The following is a 25,940-nucleotide window of genomic DNA, read 5'->3' as shown; positions in this document are numbered from 1 at the left end:
ATCTGATACAATATTATAAGTATCTCTTATTTAAAATCAGTGGGTTTGAGTCGAGTTTAAATTTAGGGTAAAAACCAAATCTGACATAATATTATAAACATCTATTATATTTAGAGATAATTACAATAATATTTTATTATATTTATTTATTTTTTCAATTAGATCATTATATGTAATAAAAATAAATTTTATATCTAGATCGGATCTGATTGGATAAGATACGAGTTTTAACTTAAAAGATTAGGTCAAATTTTAAATCAAATGAAATCTTCTTAAATTTTAGATCAAATCAAATACGGATGAAAACAATTTATTTTTAAAATAAAATTTAAATAAATTAAAATTTTAATTTAACTCAACTCGACCTATATGTATCTCTATTTACAATTCATCTAAAGACTTAAATATACAAAAGGTGTCCAATTTATGCTTGTTTTCCAGTTTAGTGGCTAAAGTTTATTTTATTTCAGTTTGGTGCCTAAAGTTTATTCGTTCCAGTTTGATGTCAAATGTTTCATTCCGTTACACAAAATGGGTCAACCCGTGACGGATCGTTAATTTCACCTGTTAAGTGAAACATGTCACAAACTGATAAATTTAAAAAATAAAATTATATATTAAAAAAAAACACATAAATTTCGAAATAACCTTGAAACTTTGAAAATCTTCATTTCAACCTTTAAACCATATCGACCGTCACCCTTTGCCGTCGACAAAGCTCCACCTGACCTCACCTCCCCCGACGACCAAAATCCCTATGAAATCGTGACTGATCAACGATTGATCGACGATAAATTGACGTTTTATACCCTGCGAACCCTATGATAAAAATCGCAATCCCAAGCTATTTCAACAGTCAATCGACGACAATTACGGTGACTTATAACTAGGATGATGACAATGATTATGTCGACGACGGTGCTCGTGGTCAGAAAGGGCGGCAACAACGAGTTATAATGTTAGGATTTTAGAGATTTTTAGGTTTTTTTTATTTAAAAGAAATAATATTTAAAAAAAAATTAAAAATAAATTTAAAAATTACGAGATTATAACACTTATCATTTAACGAAGAAAACTAACGGTCCGTCACAAACTTAACCCATTTTAAATAACAAATAAAACATTAAACACTAAACTAAAACAAAATAAACATTAGATAATAAACTAAAAAATAGGTATAATTAAACACTTTTTATAAACTTAAAGCTTCATCTAAATCGTAAATATTCAAATAAAAAAGAATAAAATGAATCTGGGTAAGTGCCGACAGAGATATTTCAAGTGAGGGAGAGGGAGAGAGAGAGAGAGAGAGAGAGGGTCTAGTTCCTTATTGTTTTTTCAGCACATTTGGTATAGTGTGGTCGTTTTCTAAGAGGTCTAGTCATCATTTGACTCGGCAAACAGAGGGGTGACATAATCACTTTTAATTTTTTAAAATATTTTTATTTTAAATAAAAATTTAATTTTATCATCTAAAATTTTAAAATTTGTCGTCTAGCATTCTAACATAAGATTAATGTTTTCTTTTTCACTCATAATGCACATGTCCACTGTCTGTCACACTATAAACAGCCCTTTGCCCACTCTCCCCTATTTATTACTTTCTTTACATTTCCATCTCCATCGCGATTATTATCCTCCTAATTCTTATTCAAACTTTCAAACAAACACACCCTCCTCATTTATTACCCTCTCAAAAAATCTCTCTTCTTCATGAAAACCACGGAAAGATCTCTTTACCCTTTTCTTGGATAGAGAGTTTTTTTTTTCCCCAAAAGAACCCACCAATTTTGCGGGGGGTGAAGAGAAATGGCAGAAGTCGAGGATGTGAGTATGAGCGAGGTCACTGATCCATTTCGTCAGGTTCTTTTCATATCTGCTGGTGCTAGCCACTCCGTTGCTCTTCTATGTACTACGCCTTACCTTTTTTCTCCCCTTCCTTTTTGTTTCTTTCTCTGCTATTGATTTTCTGCTTATTGAATTCACTGGAACTGGAAATCTTGCATAAACTGGCCGTGTTGATTGTAATTCAGATTCTTTGTTCAGTACACTGGGAACTGGGAACTGGGAAGATTATGTTGTTTTGCATTTTAATGCTTTTGATCTGTCAAAGTTTGTAGATTTGTAGATTTCCTTGTGTTTGCCTTTGTATCATGATCTAGTTTTAACTTTCCTTGTTACTTGATCCTTCTGCTTTTGATTATTAGCATTCATTGTTGCATTTTTGGCAGTGATCTTATATTTTTTTTCCTGGAAATGACGTCGAATTGTGTTATGTTGTTTTCCAACCGGGTGGGACTTTGTCTTAAATTATCGCTTGACTTTTAGGCCAATCTGTAACACCCCAATTTAGGGGCTAAATTTTAAAAAATTATAATGTGGTAAATTTAATTGGTATTTTGGAAGAAAATGAGGATTAAATTGCAAAATTTCAAAGTTGAAAGACCGTGTCATAAAGTGCAGAAAATTCAGTGGCTAAACTCATGGTTTACCCATTTTTCTTTTTGAGATATTATAAACCCTCATCAGACGCATATTTTTCTGGAAAATTCCAGTTTTCCTCTTCCCCTCAACCCCTTTTTCAACTCCGATCTACTCGCCGTCCGACCTCCAAATGACGAGCCGAAACAACCATCGTGTTCGTTGTCAACCGAGGAACAAAACCCCTCAAACCTTTCGTCGTGAATCATCGCCGTTCGTCGTGAATTTCAGTCGGAAGTCATCGGTAATAACTCGGTTTTAGTTGGTTTTTCATCGATTCACAAGGATCGGGTCATCCGTTTACGACACCTCCCGCACCATCGTGTTCCTTGTGCCGTTCCGAGTCCACCGGTGTTCTCCTTTTTTCTCCGACGGCGGCGGCGCGTTGGGAGGTGAACCGGTCAAACTTCCCGATTTGTTGAAATCGAGCTCTCCGCCGTTCAAAATTGTGAACCGAGCTTTGTAAGTATCTCGAAATCGCTCAAAATAATTTTTAGAAATTTTTCCGGGATTTTATCACTGTTCACGCGCCCCCACGCGCCGCCACTGCGCGTGGGGAAGGGAAAAGTGACCGGTTTGACCGGTTTTGGAACTGTTTTGACCGTTTGACCAGTCACACCCGACCCGACCCGTTGACCCGACCCGACCCGTTTACCCGACCCGTTGACCCGACCCGACCCGTTGACCCGACCCGTTGACCGTTGACCGTTGACCGTTGACCGGAGTTGACCACTGTTGACCAAAACTTTGACTGGCTTTGATCGGGCATTAAACGACCTTTGACTTCAACCGAGTATACCTATCCTGACATTTTTCGACGTTCCAAATCCGATTCCGCTGTCCGTTTTTCGAAATTCGAACCCGAAGGCCTCGAAATTGTCAGTCAAACCCGTTGACTTTGATTTTGACCAAAATTCCAAATTTCCGAAAAGTCATATTTTATGCTTTCGACGTCCTGAATCCGAATCCGAAGTCCGTTTCGCCAAATTCGAACTCGGTAAGCCGTCTTTCACTGATTTATCACCCGATTCGATCCGTTTATCGTAATTAAGCTCCGTTTCTGATATAATTTATGTTGATATGTATCTGAGGAATTATTGGAAGTTGAATTGAAGATCAAAGGCGTTCGAATGGAATTTTTATGGTCGATCAGTATTGCACGGAAATCGAGGTAATACTTTACTACCTCTTTATGCTTATAGAACATGTTGGTATTGGTAAATGCATGAATGGAAATGTTTGGTCTCATATGTGTAATTAATGAAGTTCTACACTCGATCTGAATACGGTAAAAGGTTCAGTAATTGATTATGGTTCAGATGACTTTTATAAGAAATTAAGGGATTGCTAGAATTAAATTACAAGTATGTGCTTAGTGGTAAAGAAATCAACCTGGATCTGTAACTTATAATTTATTTTATAAAAGGTTAAATGTTAAAGGCATTTGGATGTGAATTTATGAAATACTCCGGTAGGGTAAAATTACGAAAATATCCTTGTGTTATAAAAAGACAGATTGGAATATGGAAGTTAGATAAGAGGATTTTACAGACATATTGATCTGATAAAAATATTGATGTGCATAAGAAATGATAGTTATACGTAGACATTATGGATAACCGGTTTTTAACCCCAAGAGGGTTTATGCAAGATACTAGAAGTGTGTTAAGGGAATTATTTCAAGATCAGAGATTATTCAAGAAAGCAATTAATCATAGGATCTCTAAATTATATTATTTTCGTTAAGAGCTAATATCGAACTTATCTGGTTAAGAAATTACGGAAATGCCCTTAAGAGGTAGAATAGTCTGAGATGACTCTGAATGAGAAAATACTTAGAGGATTCGTACTTAACTCGATTAAGTACGGATTTAATTGTTAAGATCCCGACTTAGTGCAGGAAAATTTATGATATTCCGTTTGTAAAGTCTGAGAAGACACTTGACCTGAAAATATTCGAATAATGAGTAAATACTGGAAGAGTAATTTATCGGGGGTATTCTGCTGTCAGAATTGTTCGAAAGGACTGAAGTAAATGATAAGATTGAATTAATAATAAGATCGGATGAAAGGAAAAGATTGAAATACCGTGAATCTGTAAAATGACCAAATACCCCTGTAATAGAAATGACCCAAGAATATCACCAAGCTCAGGAATGATTGAATATCCTCGAGCTCTTAAATGAATGGAATAAACTGAACATCAAAATTACCAAAATACCCTTATGGCCTAAATTAAGTAAATGTCTTGGATTAATTAAGGAATCCAAGTAAGATAAGTATTGGACTACCTTTAAAGGTAATGGAAAACAATTTAAGTGAGTAGATCAACCCTAAATCTATGTCAATACCTGAATGATATAGATATTACTGGAATGCGTGTTCGTCTTCTTAAGTTTGGCTCGATGATAATTTTGGAAGTATTCAACTCAACTCAACTCTAGATCGCATTCAGTACTATGAATTGGACGTTTGTTAGTCAAATCAACCATGAAGACCAAATCGAATGGAATGGAAGTACAACATGTATCTAAAATTCAGTAACGTCTAAATTACTCTGAAAAACCCCGAAGTAACTGGAATGGATTTGACTGCTAAATAAGCTAAGTGACCTCAATGATCGAGGATTAAGTAAGTGAATTGGATAAGTCTGGAAATTCTGATGAGTTTATAAGATGTACTGTCCTTATGGAACATGAACTACAAATCAAGCACGTCAGTATTTCATGATATCGTGGAAGCTTGGAAATGAAATAAAGATCATTGGAAGATCTATTCAGCGATGATTCTGAAGGTGATCTATGAACAAGAATTTGTGGTATAAAAAAATAACTACCCTGGAAGGGAAATGAATTGACCAGTGGATATAATTGTTAAGGTTCTGAATCTTCGTTATCAAGTTGTTCGATTATCCGATCAATTGACATGGATACAAAGGATTCTGAATACCCTTCTGATTACGTACAACTTCTGAAAACTGTCCGAATAAGATATGATCCTGATAACATTCTGAATAACTGATGATTCTGTCAGTTAATGAACTCTTCCAATAGTGATTCTAAATTTCAACATTCTATCGGTAAACTAAAGATTTGTGTTTCTATGCCCGATAAGATTATCCTGTATCTCTAAATAATATTTGGAAACTCTAGTGTCCCTTACTTATATGAATATTTTATCTGATTTCTGATTTGAATTATGTTTTGACATCTGATCTGAAATCTGTTCTGATTCCTAACCTGGATTCTGTTATGATATCTGATCTGAATTATATTTTGATTTCTGATATCTCCGTTTACCGACGGAGAAATGTTTTATCTGGGGGTTTATTGTTGGAGGAAGATTATCTGCAGACTCCTCGGCTTTGTGCTCAGGGTCTAAATGGCATGTGCGGTTGGGTGTATAGTTCTGGGGAACCTACACATTTATGATGTGAACGGATGGGGGTATATATATATATATGTTTAAAAGATCTGTATCTTTTTACTGAATTTTTCGGGAACACACTAGAAAACCTATTCTGAACTCCTGAACTCAATCATCCGAATTATTTATCTGAACTGAAAGCTCATTGTCCGTTAGCACCTGAAATATCAGTAGGATTCCTGCTCAGTATAAAATCTGTAAATATCTGAATCAATAAGGAAAATATGTTTATCTGTATCTGCAACGTTTTCCAGCATCATATGGTAGTTCTGTATTACTGAGCTTTTCGAAGCTCATTCTATTACTCACCTTTTCAGGTTAAAAGAATTGTACCAGTGCATCTATCGACTTCAGTAAGGGAGTTTTTCCGGCGTTGTAGCAGAGTATGGTACATGTGATTAGGGGCATGTAATTGTATTTTGATTTATATTAGTGACAAATGATTTTATAAGTTTACATGTTCGGATTAAAAAATTTAAATTTTCCGCTATTTTTACAGTGGGTCGCTCCGGTGGCCCTAATGTGACTTCCTGGATCAGATCGGGCTACCTGCATCGGTCTGGGGGGTTACATTTAGTGGTATCAGAGCTATGGTTTTAGTCAAAAAAATTTCAAGTTAGACCGGCCGGTCGAATGCCAAAATATGTCTGATCAGTACATGCCCCTAGACTGCAATCGTACCTCTCTGAGCCGGAACTCCAGGGCTGAGTCCCTATCTGTATTGAGTAAACCAAAGTTTCTATCTGCTAAGGCTATACTTGTACAAAAAGGAATACCAGTAACATCTGTCTAAACGTTGTAAAGTATCTCATGAGCCGTGTGTGAGTTATTCATCTGAGAAATTCTGACTCGACTCCAGAAATAAATTGAGATATGTTGCTGCTCTACGAGCCTATTCACGTAACCAAGGCTGAATTGATTTCACAAGGATAAAGTTGTTTTGATTATTTACTTGGACTGAGGAGAATTCTGAAGAGATTGATTACTCGAGAAAATTTTAGTTCAGATTCTTTTATTGAAATGAGGAAAAGTTCTGATAAGAATGTATACTCAACTGGTTTAGGATTAGTGAAGGATTTGTGTTTCTATAAAAGCTATATGAAAGAACTGATGGAAGTTTCATTTCTGCAATTATGTGACATTATGAATTTCGAGGACGAAATTCTTTTAAGGAGGGGATAATTGTAACACCCCAATTTAGGGGCTAAATTTTAAAAAATTATAATGTGGTAAATTTAATTGGTATTTTGGAAGAAAATGAGGATTAAATTGCAAAATTTCAAAGTTGAAAGACCGTGTCATAAAGTGCAGAAAATTCAGTGGCTAAACTCATGGTTTACCCATTTTCTTTTGAGATATTATAAACCCTCATCAGACGCATATTTTTCTGGAAAATTCCAGTTTTCCTCTTCCCCTCAACCCCTTTTTCAACTCCGATCTACTCGCCGTCCGACCTCCAAATGACGAGCCGAAACAACCATCGTGTTCGTTGTCAACCGAGGAACAAAACCCCTCAAACCTTTCGTCGTGAATCATCGCCGTTCGTCGGAATTTCAGTCGGAAGTATCATCGGTAATAACTCGGTTTTAGTTGGTTTTTCATCGATTCACAAGGATCGGGTCATCCGTTTACGACACCTCCCGCACCATCGTGTTCCTTGTGCCGTTCCGAGTCCACCGGTGTTCTCCTTTTTCTCCGACGGCGGCGGCGCGTTGGGAGGTGAACCGGTCAAACTTCCCGATTTGTTGAAATCGAGCTCTCCGCCGTTCAAAATTGTGAACCGAGCTTTGTAAGTATCTCGAAATCGCTCAAAATAATTTTTAGAAATTTTTCCGGGATTTATCAATGTTCACGCGCCCCCACGCGCCGCCACTGCGCGTGGGAAGGGAAAAGTGACCGGTTTGACCGGTTTTGGAACTGTTTTGACCGGTTTGACCAGTCACAACCCGACCCGACCCGTTGACCCGACCCGACCCGTTTACCCGACCCGTTGACCCGACCCGACCCGTTGACCCGACCCGTTGACCGTTGACCCGTTGACCGTTGACCGGAGTTGACCACTGTTGACCAAAACTTTGACTGGCTTTGATCGGGCATTAAACGACCTTTGACTTCAACCGAGTATACCTATCCTGACATTTTTCGACGTTCCAAATCCGATTCCGCTGTCCGTTTTTCGAAATTCGAACCCGAAGGCCTCGAAATTGTCAGTCAAACCCGTTGACTTTGATTTTGACCAAAATTCCAAATTTCCGAAAAGTCATATTTTATGCTTTCGACGTCCTGAATCCGAATCCGAAGTCCGTTTCGCCAAATTCGAACTCGGTAAGCCGTCTTTCACTGATTTATCACCCGATTCGATCCGTTTATCGTAATTAAGCTCCGTTTCTGATATAATTTATGTTGATATGTATCTGAGGAATTATTGGAAGTTGAATTGAAGATCAAAGGCGTTCGAATGGAATTTTTATGGTCGATCAGTATTGCACGGAAATCGAGGTAATACTTTACTACCTCTTTATGCTTTATAGAACATGTTGGTATTGGTAAATGCATGAATGGAAATGTTTGGTCTCATATGTGTAATTAATGAGTTCTACACTCGATCTGAATACGGTAAAAAGGTTCAGTAATTGATTATGGTTCAGATGACTTTTATAAGAAATTAAGGGATTGCTAGAATTAAATTACAAGTTATGTGCTTAGTGGTAAAGAAATCAACCTGGATCTGTAACTTATAATTTATTTTATAAAAGGTTAAATGTTAAAGGCATTTGGATGTGAATTTATGAAAATACTCCGGTAGGGTAAAATTACGAAAATACCCTTGTGTTATAAAAGACAGATTGGAATATGGAAGTTAGATAAGAGGATTTTACAGACATATTGATCTGATAAAAATATTGATGTGCATAAGAAATGATAGTTATACGTAGACATTATGGATAACCGTTTTTAACCCCAAGAGGGTTTATGCAAGATACTAGAAGTGTGTTAAGGGAATTATTTCAAGATCAGAGATTATTCAAGAAAGCAATTAATCATAGGATCTCTAAATTATATTATTTTCGTTAAGAGCTAATATCGAACTTATCTGGTTAAGAAATTACGGAAATGCCCTTAAGAGGTAGAATAGTCTGAGATGACTCTGAATGAGAAAATACTTAGAGGATTCGTACTTAACTCGATTAAGTACGGATTTAATTGTTAAGATCCCGACTTAGTGCAGGAAAATTTATGATATTCCGTTTGTAAAGTCTGAGAAGACACTTGACCTGAAAATATTCGAATAATGAGTAAATACTGGAAGAGTAATTTATCGGGGTATTCTGCTGTCAGAATTGTTCGAAAGGACTGAAGTAAATGATAAGATTGAATTAAATAATAAGATCGGATGAAAGGAAAAGATTGAAATACCGTGAATCTGTAAAATGACCAAAATACCCCTGTAATAGAAATGACCCAAGAATATCACCAAGCTCAGGAATGATTGAATATCCTCGAGCTCTTAAATGAATGGAATAAACTGAACATCAAAATTACCAAAATACCCTTATGGCCTAAATTAAGTAAATGTCTTGGATTAATTAAGGAATCCAAGTAAGATAAGTATTGGACTACCTTTAAAGGTAATGGAAAACAATTTAAGTGAGTAGATCAACCCTAAATCTATGTCAATACCTGAATGATATAGATATTACTGGAATGCGTGTTCGTCTTCTTAAGTTTGGCTCGATGATAATTTTGGAAGTATTCAACTCAACTCAACTCTAGATCGCATCAGTACTATGAATTGGACGTTTGTTAGTCAAATCAACCATGAAGACCAAATCGAATGGAATGGAAGTACAACATGTATCTAAAATTCAGTAACGTCTAAATTACTCTGAAAACCCCGAAGTAACTGGAATGGATTTGACTGCTAAATAAGCTAAGTGACCTCAATGATCGAGGATTAAGTAGTGAATTGGATAAGTCTGGAAATTCTGATGAGTTTATAAGATGTACTGTCCTTATGGAACATGAACTACAAATCAAGCACGTCAGTATTTCATGATATCGTGGAAGCTTGGAAATGAAATAAAGATCATTGGAAGATCTATTCAGCGATGATTCTGAAGGTGATCTATGAACAAGAATTTGTGGTATAAAAAAATAACTACCCTGGAAGGGAAATGAATTGACCAGTGGATATAAATTGTTAAGGTTCTGAATCTTCGTTATCAAGTTGTTCGATTATCCGATCAATTGACATGGATACAAAGGATTCTGAATACCCTTCTGATTACGTACAACTTCTGAAAACTGTCCGAATAAGATGATCCTGATAATTCACATTCTGAATAACTGATGATTCTGTCAGTTAATGAACTCTTCCAATAGTGATTCTAAATTTCAACATTCTATCGGTAAACTAAAGATTTGTGTTTCTATGCCCGATAAGATTATCCTGTATCTCTAAATAATTTGGAAACTCTAGTGTGTCCCTTACTTATATGAATATTTTATCTGATTTCTGATTTGAATTATGTTTGACATCTGATCTGAAATCTGTTCTGATTCCTAACCTGGATTCTGTTATGATATCTGATCTGAATTATATTTTGATTTCTGATATCTCCGTTTACCGACGGAGAAATGTTTTATCTGGGGGTTTATTGTTGGAGGAAGATTATCTGCAGACTCCTCGGCTTTGTGCTCAGGGTCTAAATGGCATGTGCGGTTGGGTGTATAGTTCTGGGGAACCTACACATTATGATGTGAACGGATGGGGGTATATATATATATATGTTTTAAAAGATCTGTATTTTTACTGAATTTTTCGGGAACACACTAGAAAACCTATTCTGAACTCCTGAACTCAATCATCCGAATTATTTATCTGAACTGAAAGCTCATTGTCCGTTAGCACCTGAAATATCAGTAGGATTCCTGCTCAGTATAAAAATCTGTAAATATCTGAATCAATAAGGAAAATATGTTTATCTGTATCTGCACGTTTTCCAGCATCATATGGTAGTTCTGTATTACTGAGCTTTTCGAAGCTCATTCTATTACTCACCTTTTCAGGTTAAAAGAATTGTACCAGTGCATCTATCGACTTCAGTAAGGGAGTTTTTCCGGCGTTGTAGCAGAGTATGGTACATGTGATTAGGGGGCATGTAATTGTATTTTGATTTATATTAGTGACAAATGATTTTATAAGTTTACATGTTCGGATTAAAAAATTTAAATTTTCCGCTATTTTTACAGTGGGTCGCTCCGGTGGCCCTAATGTGACTTCCTGGATCAGATCGGGCTACCTGCATCGGTCTGGGGGGTTACACAATCTATACCGTTAAATGTTGGAAAATATCAGTAATTGATTGCATGCTTGATTTTTCCCATGTGAACAAACTATTGCATTACGTCTTTGAATAGGATACTAGAAAAGAAAAAAAAGGTGCTTATGTCATGATAAGTTAATAACTTTTATATTGTAATGAAAAATTGAAGCGAACTTATTTTAGGAGGGACGAGTGTATAAAATTTTAGGGGATCGAAACAAATTATCAATATAAAATACAAAGAAAATATCTAAGTTAGATGAAAATTTCAAGTTTGTTACCTCTTCGTAAGCAGTTCTCCTTCATAATTCCTTGACTTTGATCTATTAAGATATCAATTACTGTATACTTTATACTGTTGAATACTTCACAAATGAAACTTTTTTGTGGCCAAGTTATTTACAGCATGTTTTTAATGTGAACAACCGATCCGGTACTTTCCTTTGTATATGCCACAGAAAAAAGCTCTTCATCTGTATTAATTCTTAGTTTGTAGGAAAACAAGTTATGTACAGTTTATGATTGTTGAAGAACTTAAGGAGTATATGGTGCACCGCTGTTCCATATATTCTGGTTCTCGGCTATGTTATTTGGACCCTGGTGTGAGTGCCAAATACAGGTTGTATCTAGTATCGGTGTGTGCAATTTTTTCTAAGCTTTTCATGTATTGGGAGAGACATTGTCACATTCGCATCTAAATTAAGTTTCAAGCACAGTATTGTGTACAAATACTTCAAGCAACAACAAGAGTCTGAGCGACATAGGATCTTAGCTTCCGTGCTGGCTATGTATATTGTAGGCCACTCGACTACAAAAAAACTAGTTTAACTTTCTTGGAACCATGATCAGGGTTTCAAATCGCGGTCGCGTTTTCGGTCATTTCAGGTTTACCGTGATTGTGGCCTTCGCGGGCGCTATTGCGGGTAACTCGGACGGTGGCGAAACCGCTATATCGCGGACGAAATCGCGCTTTCGGAACGTTTTTTGAAAATTGAAACCCTGACAATGATGTTCCACCATTCCTAATCTTAATAACCCATAGAATGTCTCATACACATGTATATGGAAACAGCGTTGTTATTGTTGTACTCTACGCCTACGGTGCTGAAGATTTAGTTGAGAGCTTAAGTCGTAAATAGTATTGTCTTATTGCTTCTGTGTTTTAAGATTTATCGTAATTTCTTGAGGCTTTATTTGTGTATCTCAAGGTTGGATTTTGGAATTATTTATCTTTGTTCAACTTTTATAAATCTACTTGAACCTATATTCTTGTTCTTGATCACCAAACAGCTGGAAATATTGTTTGCTCCTGGGGACGAGGAGAGGACGGGCAGTTAGGCCATGGTGATGCCGAAGATCGACTTTTGCCGACACGATTGAGTGCATTAGATGGACTCGATATACTATCTGTTACTTGTGGAGCTGATCATACGACTGCATATTCATTGTCTCGCACGGAAGTTTATAGCTGGGGATGGTATGTTCTCTATTCTTTTGTTATTTAAGGAAACTTTCTTTTATTTAATACATGATTTATAGCATGAGAGTCCCAAGAGGTTTGGCTATGAAATTGAACAAAAACTGTTTCTGTCAATTTTCAATCTCTTAAAAGCAAAATAGCTTATCCCCATTACTAGGTTTAAATGTATATTAATGATGGAGGAAATTAGATTTGTAAAGTTCGATTCGAACTCAGACAATAAATCGATTTTTAAAGAATAAATCCATCTAAATCTGTTTCAATTTGAAAACTATTTGAAATGATTCGGACCCGGAATAACATGAATCCGAATCTGTTCAATTTGATTTTACTATGAAAAGTTAATATCCTGAAAAATATTTTAGTTTTCTAATTTCAATTATCTTTTTTTTCCATTACTAATTAACTTTATATAATTGAATTATAATAGATGCTTTATTCTTACCCTGATAACATAATTCAATAAATGGATAGCTATTATTATGAACGAAAAGTAATTAAAAATAATTCGGTAAAACTATATGTTATATTTCTTATGGAAATACAGCAATATGTTGTAATATAAATTATATTTTCGTATAAAAAATATAAATATAATATAAATATTTGTTTATCTTTAAAAGAACGCACTGGCCATTAATATGGCTTGAATATCTCATCATAAGAAGTGAGTACCCAGGATTTAAAAAAAAAATGTTGAGCGCCTTTAAATTATAATCATTGTAATACCATATATTTTTTTGGATTTAATCTGGGGTGAATAAAAATTAGTATATGTTCAAAGATTCTCAATCATTTGACATTAAATGCCCATACAACCCAAAATACATAGTGCTCGAACCTAGTACCTTAAGGAATAACAACAATTTCTTTACCACTAAGGTCGCTTGGTTCGTGCCCATTCTATTCATATAGGATTTTAAATCAGCTGTTTGTAATCTTAAAGCTAATATTGCCAAGTATCATATTCTCAGAATTTAGTAAATTTTGAATTCTCGCATCCAACGGTAACACTTTTTATACTTGAGTACAATGTTTTCCTTTTCTCAAGTTTTTTTCTATTTTCAACCCTATTAAAGATGTATATTTATGAATGTCATTGGTACCAGGGGCGACTTTGGAAGACTCGGCCATGGAGATTTTAGTGACTTATTCACTCCTCAACCAATAAAAGCATTACATGGTCTGAGGATAAAACAAATTGCTTGTGGCGACAGCCATTGTTTAGCTGTGACAATGGAAGGCGAGGTGCAGAGGTTGGTTTGGTTTTAAGATATTTCGTCTCGTTTTTTTATATCTAAAAAAATTATTGTATATATGTTTGATGTCTTATTTCAGTCAATATACTGCTTGAAATTGCGTTGCCCAGGAAGAAGAAAAAAGAATAGAAAAAATATTTGGTTTCTTCATTTTAGGGTTAAAAACGATAGTTTCTTTAATGGTTAACTATGTGGACTAGTGCCTAGAGATCGATTTTTGTAATTGTCTTGCATAGAGAAGCTACTAATAGTAGTTTGAACTTGAAGTTGCCGAGCTTGGGTATCGAGTAAATAATGCACCAATTATGGTGAGCGAAAGGATTGATAAATATTGGTTCTTGTGATCTTCATGAAATAGGCCGTCATTGTAAGCAAATATAGTTCAAGATATCATCTTGTAGTGTAGTCATTAAGAAATTATAAGAATTTTGATTATCCATGAGGGAGATGTAATGCATGAATTTACATGTAAAATTCTTTCATTTTAGAAAAACCATTACCTTGAGCAGTCATTTCCTTGCATGATACACTCTGGGAAAATGTTTTACTGTGAAAAGATTTGAGATGTGGCTAATGTAGGTTCCAATCTATATATACATATATGGAGGGGCCATGGCCCCCAAATATTTTAGGTCTAATTGCTTTTTAGTCCTTAGTTTCAAAGATAGGTATATTAAGCCTTGATCCCTCCCATTTTTTTGGGTTTAATTGCTTTTTTGGTTCTCTTAGTTTTGGAACTAGGAAAATTAAGCTTTGGCTCTCAAATATTTGGGTCAAATTGATTTTAGGTCCATTTTAGTTTTGAAACTAGGCAAATTAAGCATTGACCCACCGTTTTTTCAATTTGAAATACTTCTTAGGTCCCTATCAATTTCAAACTTAAGCAAATTAGACCCCGACCTACTAATGTTTAAATTTAAAATTGATGGTTGTTTGGCATTGCTTTTGATAAGCGGGTGGAAAATTTATTTTGGAAAGTGTTTTTGGATTGTTTGGTTTGAAATTTCAGTGTTTGGGGTTGCTTTTAAAAAGTGTTTTTAAATAGAGAAAAAATCTATTAGTTATTGTTTTTGAAATATAAAAATAATTGGTGATATAAATGAAGACAAAAGAGTCATTTTTTCAACTCAAATTGAAACACACTTTTGGTTTGAGAAACTACTTATTCTGCATTGCTTTTAATCTCAAAAATGTTTTTCTGGCTCTAAAAGCATCCGTTCTGTAATTCTTTTTAAAAGTGCTTTTGGGGCCAAAAGTACTTTTGATGCTAGAAGCTATGCAGAACAAATAGTTTTTCATGCCAAAAGTGTTTTTCAACTTAATTTGAAAAGTGCTTTTAAAAAGCTGAAGTTCTAGTTTTAAGCTTTTCCAAAAACAAGTTTGAGCAAAATTACTCATTTGTCCTCGTTATATCACAAATTCTTTTATATTTTCAAAACCATTGTCTAAAACAGACATTTTATCTACTTAAAAAATCTCTTTTTGACAGCAATCCCAAATACCCAATTTTTTAACCAAACAACCCAAAATCACTTTTAATAAGGCACTTTCCCACCACACTTTCTAAAAGCATTGACTTTGACCCTCATTTTATTATTATTTGTATTTATCCCATGAAGTTTCATTCTGCTCCCTCCCTTTGCATCGGTATGCAACCTGGCTACTTTACATATCACCTTATCATTGGATCAGAAGAAACATATTTTCTTTTTAGTAGTTTTATCTATTCCTTCCCCCTTTGACAGCTGCATGAGTATGTTTGTTTGGAGACCATCACCATATCTTGTGGAACTATGATTCAGTTGGGTTATCTTTTTCGGAATCTGTATGTTTCGGTTGAGAGACATGTACCCAGAAACCTAAAATATTTTTTAAGTTATAACTATTAGCCATCTGTGTAGAAGTTTGTCCCAAAGTTTTGCAGTTAACTTTTTATGTTTGTGATTGCTCTTATTACTGATTTTTTTTAACCTTTTCTTTAACATTTCATTTTTGGAATTTAATTGAAGTTGGGGAAGAAACCAAAATGGTCAACTTGGTCTTGGAACCACTGAAGACTCTCTTGTGCCTCAAAAGATTCAAGCCTTTCAGGTTGTCCTGTAACTTATTTTCATCTAATGCTCCATTTTTTGTTGTTTGTACTTGAGCATTAAAATAAGCTAACCTCTCTGAATCCAGGTTCCCTGTTTTGTTGACCTTAATTATAATCGTATTATGAATTGCTTTGCGCTCAAAAGTTGTATTCTATAAGATTCAAGAATGTAGGATTTATATTTGAACAAATCGGAAGCTGCATTTAGCATGTTGTGATACTATCAGGAGATGAGAGACATTTGTCAGTTTCTTTGATTTTATGATGAAAAAATATGCAATTATTTGAAGGAAGAATCCTGTTATAGCGATGTGTTATCCAAAAAAAAGAAAAGGAAAATCCTGAAATGTGTCCGACAATTTGTTAAAAACCTCTGAACTTATCTATCTAATTTCTTTCTTGCTTGCTTTAATCAAGCTAAAAGTTGCATATACACTTTGTTGAAGTGATTATCACCTTGTACTTTATGTCTGTTAAAGGGTATTTCCATCAAAATGGTTGCTGCTGGTGCTGAGCATACTACAGCTGTTTCAGAAGATGGCGCGCTCTATGGATGGGGGTGGGGACAGTACGGAAACTTGGGATTAGGTGACAGAAATGATCGCTTAGTTCCTCAGAAGGTTTCTACTCTCAGTGTAAGTCGCTAACTTGGGCTTAGATGATTGATCATCGTCAATAGATATGCAAGACAGATAACTCATAACACCTCGTTTTAAGGTTGAATGCAATATATATGAAGTTCCATGATTTTGGAAAGGTTGCATCTGTTGCTTTAATTTTTATTTTTTCCCTTTATCCTATGGTAATTAAAAGTATCAGCTCTTTCCTTTCGTTTTTATTATTCAACTATTTTGTCTATTTTCCCTATGTTTTTTTGGGGGGTACATAAGAATATAGCGCTAATGCATTGGTTTTTTTTTTTTGTTTGAAATGCAAGTTCTTTCATGCTTAGCTGAAGTTCTCCTTTCATAGACTTGGAAAATCATTTTAGAAGATTTTCATTAGTAGCTGTATCTCCAAGACACTGAATGAAACAAAATTGTTTTTTAAGCTCAAATGATATGCCAATTTCAATAAATATTCAATTAAGCTATAGGTCATATAGCATAGTACGCTTAAATTGACTATAAGGTGATTCTGAAGCTAATGGGCTAATGTTATCAGGCATGTAATATATATCAATCTTTTACAGCCTTGAATACATAAAAAGTTTAAGGGATGCATATTCATCTTCATCATTCAATTTAATGACCGAAGGAATGTCACCATAAAATAAATAATTATGTTTATACAAGTCAGTATAGGCCGTAACAACTATGATTTAAGATACTATTAAGTAATTCATTCACCAAAGTTTAAAAGTTCTAAATAACAATCTATGAACATCTGTTCGACAAAAACAACAGATGAATCAAGAATTCATTACATTTCATCAAGATGTTCATCAAGATGTTCATCAAGAGTAAACTTACAGGCATAGGCCATGGATCCAACCTTGAGTTACTATAAAGCGCAAAGATAAATCATATTTAGTCTATTTCATAGACAACACATTTTATTAGCCAAACATTTACCGAGAATAATTTTATAATATGATAACGAATTTCGAACTTTGGAAATAATAAATTAACCATTTAGGCTAAATTCTCATCTTTCCAATGAAGAATATGCTAGCAACAAGGTAACTTTTTGAAAAAGGGTTGACTTTCTCAAAAATCATTTGACTGCAAATATTCAGTCGAGAACATGTATTTTTGAGGAAAAAATGGTAGGACCAAAATATTTTCTGTTGTAGTAAGAATTTCAGACTAAAAGCCCTTGGTTTCCATGTTTTCTGTTGTAGTAAGAATTTTTGGTTGCAGGGAGAGAAGATGAATATGGTTGCTTGTGGATGGAGGCATACTATATCAGTCTCTGATGCTGGTGAATTATACACTTATGGATGGAGCAAATATGGTCAACTGGGACATGGGAACTTTGAGGATCATCTGGTTCCACATAAGGTGGATGCTTTAGCCGACAGTTTTATTAAGCAGGTGAAACAATTCCACTTTACAATCTGTGATGTTTCTTTCTTTGGAATTTAAGTTTATGTGAAGGTTTTATGGCATTTGATGGTTTGTTATTCCAGCGTTACTTCCTTTTTTCTTCTGTTCTCTCATTAGTTTTCCCTTTGATATTTATTTTTCCTTATTTTCACTCCTTGTTCTGCATCAGGTAGTTAGGAGTTTACAATCTGTGATGTTTTTTTGTTATTTATTTACAAGGGGGTGACTACTTTCATTGTTGCATGCGATGTTTTGGCTGTCAGTTCAACTCAGTTTCCATCTGACCTTTTATAACTAGTATAAAATCATACGCATATACCAGGTAGAATTATTCTGGTGATATTCTATTTCATTGTGTATGATTCCTCGCCCTCCAACCCCTGCAGAACTTTCTGTGGGAAGTATCCTACAATTTTCTCAGACCTATCTGACGTTAATGCATCATTAGTTGTTCTTTTCATGATATCTGATGCATGTTATGCTTCATTCCATTTTCCTTCCATGATATTTAATGCTTTATTAGTCATTCTGTGGGAAGTATCAGACCATTTTCTTTTCAGGATATTTTGTTTTAAATTATTTTTGTTGCATTTTGGTTTGAATCTTTTTAGATATCAGGTGGATGGAGACATACAATGGCACTCACATCTGGTGGAAAACTCTATGGCTGGGGATGGAACAAGGTTTAAAAAATCAATTTTCCTTGGTTTATATGTTTGAAATGCATCTTATCACTGTGTTGCGGAATTAGTTAATTTGCTTGCAAAAACATTAATCATGAACCTAGAACCCTTTTCATATGTATATTAGTTGAGGCATTATTCCCTCTAAGCATCTTTCAATTTTGGTAGACATGCATGCATACATGTAGGTGGAAAATATTTTCCTTGATTCTTCATTTTTTGAAGTACCGTCATCTGACATAGGAGTATGACCTCCAAAGATTCTACAAGTACATGGAAAACTTCGAAAATTTTCACCATGTTATGACACATATCTGAATCCGACACTTAGACTAGGTCCGAATAACATAGGATTGACTTCTCTGCAGGATTATAATTTACTGGTGCATGTGTCTTAAGGTTTTATGAGATGTTTAACTACATGATCATGAATGCTTGTCAAAAGGCTAATAAGTAATTAGTGCATTTTCTTCATTTAGTTTGATTTGTTCACGCTTTACCTGTAGTATCTGTTGTCCAACTTATATTGATTAGATTTTCTACCTCATTTACAGTTTGGACAGGTCGGCATTGGTGACAACACTGATCATTGCTCTCCAGTGCACGTTAAATTTCCTCATGAGCAGGCACATTCCTATTTCTGTAGCTTCTGAATATTAAGATAGCATTTGAGATTGTTTTCAGTTATTTCGGAATTCTATGATAGAGGTTAAGCGGTCTCTTCTCATATGTATGTCTTACTTGGCAGAAAGTAATTCAGGTTTCATGTGGGTGGAGGCACACACTTGCTATTACTGAAGAGCGAAATGTCTTCTCTTGGGGAAGGGGTACAAATGGACAGCTCGGGCATGGAGAATCAATGGACCGGTAATAGCATTTTTCCTGGACAAGCGATGACCAGTGGATATTTTCATCCTTGGTTAGAATGATGAGCTCTAAGAATAACATGTAGGGATAAGTCTCAAGTAAAACAATGAAACTAACAAAAATATTTAGAGGATGCTGAAAATGTGGAGGGGTCATAACTGATTATGTGTAAGAGAAAAGTGTAGTTCCTTGAGAGTATAATCCGAGCAGAGTTAATATCTGTTTTCTACTTTTCTTTACTGTTCTGGACTCGTGATCTGTATTCATGATAAAATTTTGAATTAGATAAAGGAAGTTCTTATTAGGAGACGGGTTTCATCTAGAGTGATTACAGTAAAGAGCACTGAGAGCCAACTTTTATTCTGTTTGTCCATTGGTTCAAATTCAAGCCTGCATTACTCGCTATATTTTATTCCTGGACAGTTTTCAAATGTGGTACCTTTCATATACTCTCTCAATGTGTTTTGGTGGAAATTGAGAACATTGTGCTGTTTATTGACATTTTCGGTTTTTGTTTTCAGGATCCTTCCAAAGATTATAGAGGCTTTAAGTTTTGATGGTTCGAGTGGGCAGCAGATAGAATCTTCAAAGCTTGATCCGTTGTCAGGTGCTGTGTAATCGCATTAGATGTCCTTCCTGCTTTGATTTCTGTTTTATTGATGATTCAATATTCTTTGTTCTATTGGCAGGTAAATCCTGGGTTTCTCCAACAGAGCGATACGCTATTGTCCCCGATGAAAGTGTAAGTTTAATGAAATATTGCAGAATCTGGAAACCTTTTAAACACATTTTTCAAGCTGCGTGCATATATATTTGACTGTGTAGGCAATGCTTTCAACATTTCTTTGGTATATGTATATATCTAATAAGTACCGACTGCATATTTTCGGTGTAAACTTTTTGGGGTATTGTCTGTCAGTGTGTATTACAATGTTAAATACAAATATTTCGAGAAAAAGTATCTTGGACCTCTGTTGAAAACCACCAATAGCATGTATTTCTAATTGAAAGTAGTTTGATCAAATCTAACTTTCTAGTTTCTTCCATGTTTCTTTTTGTTGTTCCTGCAATTTCATGAGGCCACTGACCGCTTACCATAATGTGCATGCAGGGGCAAACGGTTCATTCCGAAAGGGGTAATGGTGGTGATGTGAGTGTCCCTGAGACTGACTTAAAGCGAATGTGAATGTGATTCCTCGCATTCAGTCTGAAAATGGAAGTGAAAAATTTGGGAATCCTCGCATCATCTTTTAACATATCATTGAAGAATAAAGAGATGATGGTTTTTTCTTGCAGCAAAGCCTTGTAAATTGGAAGGGCATTTATGAGTAAGGTGAGTGTGATTGTGCTGTTATTATTTACTATTTTTGAGCATTCTAGTATATAGGAGTGTGTCGTAACCGTTTTCCGGGTGGAACAATCGTTTAATTGTTTTAAAAATGATTACGACTTTAATTTTGGAAAATCCGGTGATTTGGAATTAAATTGGATAAAATTGGATAGAATCGCCATCAACCTTTGGGTTAGGTAGGTCGAATACCTAAAAATGTCTTTTAAAAATAATTTTAAGAAAAATCATTTTTTAAGACAAAAGTTGGTCTGCGTTTACCAAAGATTCTATTAAAATAGGTTCGAGAGTCGGTTACGCGTGGGGAAGGATTAGCACCCCCACACCGCCCAAAATTGGTACTGTGTCGCTTACACATTGTCGTAATGGTGAAAATCCTGAATCAAATATAAACTTAAAATATGATCTTTTTATCAAATATTGATTAATTTGCTTCAATAAAATTAATTAGAGAAAATCTCTTTTCAATTTACATTAATAAACTTAAAATACCAACATAGTAAAATAGAAACTTATGGATTAAATAACAAAAATAAAAATTTAAAATACCAAAATATCGCAAACAAAAACTTAATGTACTAAAATGATAAAAACAGATAGTTAAAAGATTAAAATAGTAAAAATAATAACTTTAATGAATAAAAATAACAAAAATCAACGTTTAAGGGACTAAATGAAATTAAATTCTTAGAATTGAAAATACTAAATAATACAAGTATTAAAAATGAAAATTAGGATTAAAATGTAATAAATAAAAAAACGTGAGGGTTGAATCATGCACATGAGGTTAACATGCATAGAAATTAAAATAAAACCTGGTCCTATATGCATCAAATTACACATTTACACGCTGCCAAGCAACCAGATTTTACGAACACACAAAAATATAATAAAATCCAATTATTAGTAACCTTTACATGTTAACACATCATTGACGAAACTAGATAAGGGATAAGGATCAAAATAAACTAAACAACTAACATTCAAACTAAATCCTAAATAAGACTTTAAATAGCTACCAAGATTTTAAAGTAGTAATAAAGGTAAAGTCAAACCTCCCTGGTGAACCCAACGTGATTATTATTATTATAAACATATTTATATGATAAAAGTAAAAAATAAAGGTGAACACTATTCAAAATAAATAACATAAATCAAAGAAAGAATTATTGAACATGACAATTGTGTAAAAAAAATCCTCAAAAAGATACATTCTTGTAGTTGGGATATATCTTCATAAATTTACCTCACATTGAAATTTCTTTTATTTTTGTATATTAATTACCATAATGATTTACAAACAAAGTGGAAATAAAATTTCATAATTACATAGGTTATACAACATATAAAATTATAATTATCGATGAACAAAACATAGCAATAATAAAAAGTTAAAAGACTAAAACAGTAAAATAGAAATTCAAGAGACTAAGATGATATTAACAAAACTAATATGGCTAAACATTATTTACAAAATAAACCGAAGTCTAAATAAAATGTTGAATAATATAAGTATTATAAATGTAAATAACATTTTTTTTAAAGTAGCAACTTACCTAACGCATGAAATGGTGAAAAGCTAGTATTATAATAACAAATAATTATTTTATTAAAAGTAGCATAAACACAAAACTAATATCATATAATAATGCAACAAGACCTTTACCTAATACATCAATGATATGATGAAAAGCTGGAAAGTTATGAAATCAATTAATTAAATATAATATTCACACATTTTATAAAACAACGATAATTTATAGCAAATAGATTTAAACATATGTTTGGACCTTACATATGATACAAGTGAATACCTAACATTAAAATATGTACATAGGGGCCGAAATAAAATATTAGTAATAATAAGTCAATGACTAAAATAAAGAAAAAAATAAAGTAAATGCCGAAATCTAAAATAAATAAACATGGGATGTAACATATTAATGACTAAATTAAAAATAATGGAACTAAAATATTGAAAATAAAATAAATTAAAAAAGAGAGGATTCGTGTATCCAAATGTAAAAATACAGTAACATTACGAGGGGTTAACACAATTTTACACACGAATTTGGTGACCGTTTTGTAAAAACGTTCTAAATGTTAAAGGGTTTAAGCATGATTTTACAAGAAGGTTGATGGCCAGAATATAAACACGGCAAAGGTTAAATGGCCTTAGTGAAATTTACCCAACTATTAGCTTATATATCATATATCATATAACATATTTTGGCTAACAATTCTAACCCTAGCCGTTTTACACTTCTCTTCCTTCACTCTTTCTCTCTTTTCCTTCAACCTTCCTTCATAACCTCCTTCACTCTTTCTCTCTTTCCTTCAACCTTCCTTCATAACCCTTCGGCTGCACCTCCTCTTCACACCAGAACAACCGGACGGCCACCCTACCTTGGTGGGCGGATCTTATTCCAAGGAAACCTCAAGTCTCCTCTATTTTCCTAGTCCCTAAACCGAGATCTAGAATAAAAAAATATACCAAAAGCCTCCTAAAATAACTCTCGAACCATCCCATTGTTACTGTGAACCGAAGATCCCTTCTCCGATCGGCCACCACTCACCGAAGGTAAAACAAGTTTTTTTTTTATCCTATATTTCGAATGAAATCAAAATAAATAAATAAATAAAATTGCATGCAATGTAAAGATACCTTTGAGAAAAATGCTGCTTATGAATCTGATTTTTTTTTTTTTGCTGTGTATTGATGATTTTCGGATGATTACATGATTTTTTCAATGATTACAAGATATTACTTTTTTTCTAATCTTCACCTGAATCTTTCTCTCTGGTTTTTTTTGTTTCCCTTGATAATTCTTTTTTTTTGTTCTCACCGAATCTTTTTTCCCCTCTCCTCCTCTAATCCTCTGCCTATTTTATGGTTGATATCTCCACCTAATCTTAATGGATGCATCTGCATTTTCTTCGTTTTTGGTAGGATATTGACAGGTTAGGTATGATTTAGGTGATATGCTTTTGACTTTGCTGATATTGTTTGTTTGTTTTTGCTGTTCAGTGGCCGACATGGTGATGATGATGTTTCAACTTGCTCAGATGTGACTAGCCTTAGTGACTCGTCGGTGGAGAGGCTTGGTACTGTTATTGATCTGGGTCTGTTGGGTTGCTTATAATTGGGCCACATTTGACCTGCATAAAAATATAAACACATTTAATAATAATAATAATAATAATAATAATAATAATAATAATAATTTAATAATATTTTTTAACTCTGACAAAAAAAAATGGGTGTCTACAGCTGCCCCTCTTTGCACATTCTTGTATTAACAAGAATAGGGCAAAGACGAAAAAGACAACCATTTTTTTATTCTTCCTTCGTCGTTAGATTGAACAAGTTCTTCTCATTATGAACTTCTTTTTTCTCGTGGATGAGTTCTTCTCATTATGAACTCTTTTGGAAATGTTGATCCAAATCCTTTTGCGGTGGACTTAGAAATAACATGTTTTTCTCATTATGAACTTTCTCCTTTAGGACGAATTCTTCTCATTATGAACTTCTTCTTCCTCGTTGGATGAGTTCTTCTCATTATGAACTCTTCAAGAAATGTTGGTTCACCTCCATCTGTGGTGAATTTGAAAGGAACAAGTTCTTCTCATTATGAACTTTCTCCTTTATGATGAGTTCTTCTCATTATGAACTCTTCATTGAAAATGTTGATGCGAAATTGAACAAGTTCTTCTCATTATGAACTTCTTCTTCCTCGTTGGATGAGTTCTTCTCATTATGAACTCTCATGAAAATGTCAATCCCTCAAGCGAGGTATCACTGATTCAAAATGTCATAAATCGAGTGATAAGTCGAACAAGCTCTTCTCATTATGAACTTCTTCTCCCTCTGTCGAATGAGTTCTTCTCATTATGAACTCTCCATTGGAAATGTTGGTTCACCTCCTTCTGCGGTGAATCTTAATTGTTATTGACTCTCTCTGAATTTCTGTCAAAACATTCAAAGCATTTCAATGAATATGAATGAATGAGCATGTTCCTATTTATAGATGCTTACTGATGTATGCATGATGGCATTTTATTATTATGAACTTTGTGGTCCTGCAAATTTTCATTTTAAATGCATCATTCGTCCTTTCGTTTGCACTCCACATTTTGCTTGGGCTATTTTACGCAAATTCTCATTTCTCTTGTTCCCATGCAAATCCTTTTATGTTTCCTTTTTGAACTGCTCATCTTTGTCAGCGTATCAAAATATCAGTGTTTTCAATGTGCTTTCTTTTCTCAACTCACATGCATTTTCTTTGGTCATATCATACCCTAATCTTTTCAATCATTAGGGCTAGAATCTCTAATATGGAAGTATTAATTCAGAGTAATACCAAAATCTTTATTTTTTAATGCCATGTCAATCTACTTATAAGAAGAATGAATAAAATTGGAACTTGAAATAACAAACTTCGAATTTACTGACAAGAAATTGAATTTACAAAGTTATGGCAATCACATGAATAATGGAAATTTAAAACCATAAGTCAAATGTCCTTATGGATCATTAGCACGAATGTTCCTGAATCAATCCACTTGATATAACTATTGAGTTGAGCTTCTGTCTGGAGGACTTCGAGAATTGCCAAAATGTCTATAGATGTGAAGCTTCTCTCAAAATATCAGACCCTCAAGAAGATTTAGTTGTCTGATGCCTAATCTCAAAATGCTTTTGAGCAGCCTTTTCAGGTTTTCAACTCAAAGTCTTCCTTTGGTTTCAAGATGTCCTTTGCGGATTTTCATCTCAAACCCTCCTTTTTCTCTTTTTATTTTTTCATTTCTTTTTTCATTTTTCATTTTTTTCTTTTTCATTTTTTTCATTTTTCATCTTTTTATTTGTTCCTTTTTTTTTTCTTCAAGCATAGTACTTCTTGACAGAGTCTGAGTTTACTGGATTTCTCA

At 34.1% G+C, this 25,940-nt stretch overlaps 1 protein-coding gene and 1 long non-coding RNA gene across 2 annotated transcripts; one reads left to right on the top strand and one right to left on the bottom strand.

Annotated features, from left to right (window-relative positions):
* Positions 1-1,639: 1,639 nt before the first annotated feature.
* Positions 1,640-21,069, top strand: LOC120139480 (ultraviolet-B receptor UVR8-like). Its single transcript, XM_039154679.1, has 12 exons — positions 1,640-1,909; positions 12,525-12,711; positions 13,824-13,970; positions 15,983-16,064; positions 16,545-16,700; positions 17,928-18,101; positions 18,725-18,796; positions 19,351-19,422; positions 19,545-19,663; positions 20,185-20,270; positions 20,353-20,405; positions 20,775-21,069. The coding sequence occupies exons 1-12, from the start codon at positions 1,810-1,812 to the stop codon at positions 20,847-20,849; spliced, it is 1,323 nt and encodes a 440-aa protein (XP_039010610.1). The 5' UTR covers positions 1,640-1,809; the 3' UTR covers positions 20,850-21,069.
* Positions 19,359-25,940, bottom strand: LOC120139481. The gene is made up of 3 exons (XR_005517646.1): positions 25,930-25,940; positions 24,869-24,873; positions 19,359-19,493 (listed from the first exon to the last, which is right to left on the bottom strand). It is a non-coding gene; the product is annotated as an uncharacterized LOC120139481 (long non-coding RNA).

This window comes from Hibiscus syriacus, unplaced genomic scaffold (assembly GCF_006381635.1).
Source record: "Hibiscus syriacus cultivar Baekdansim isolate YM2019G1 unplaced genomic scaffold, ASM638163v2 tig00110761_pilon, whole genome shotgun sequence".
Lineage (NCBI taxonomy): Eukaryota > Viridiplantae > Streptophyta > Magnoliopsida > Malvales > Malvaceae > Hibiscus > Hibiscus syriacus.
Note: the sequence above shows the minus strand (reverse complement) of the source record. Positions and strands in the feature narration are given on the sequence as shown.

Excerpts from the sequence above, each read along its gene's own strand:
- LOC120139480 (XM_039154679.1), top strand. The coding sequence starts at position 1,810 with ATGGCAGAAGTCGAGGATGTGAGTATGAGCGAGGTCACTGATCCATTT. Across the intron at positions 12,712-13,823 it reads GAAGTTTATAGCTGGGGATG|GGGCGACTTTGGAAGACTCG; the intron begins GTATGTTCTCTA and ends CATTGGTACCAG. Across the intron at positions 16,701-17,927 it reads AGAAGGTTTCTACTCTCAGT|GGAGAGAAGATGAATATGGT; the intron begins GTAAGTCGCTAA and ends TTTTGGTTGCAG.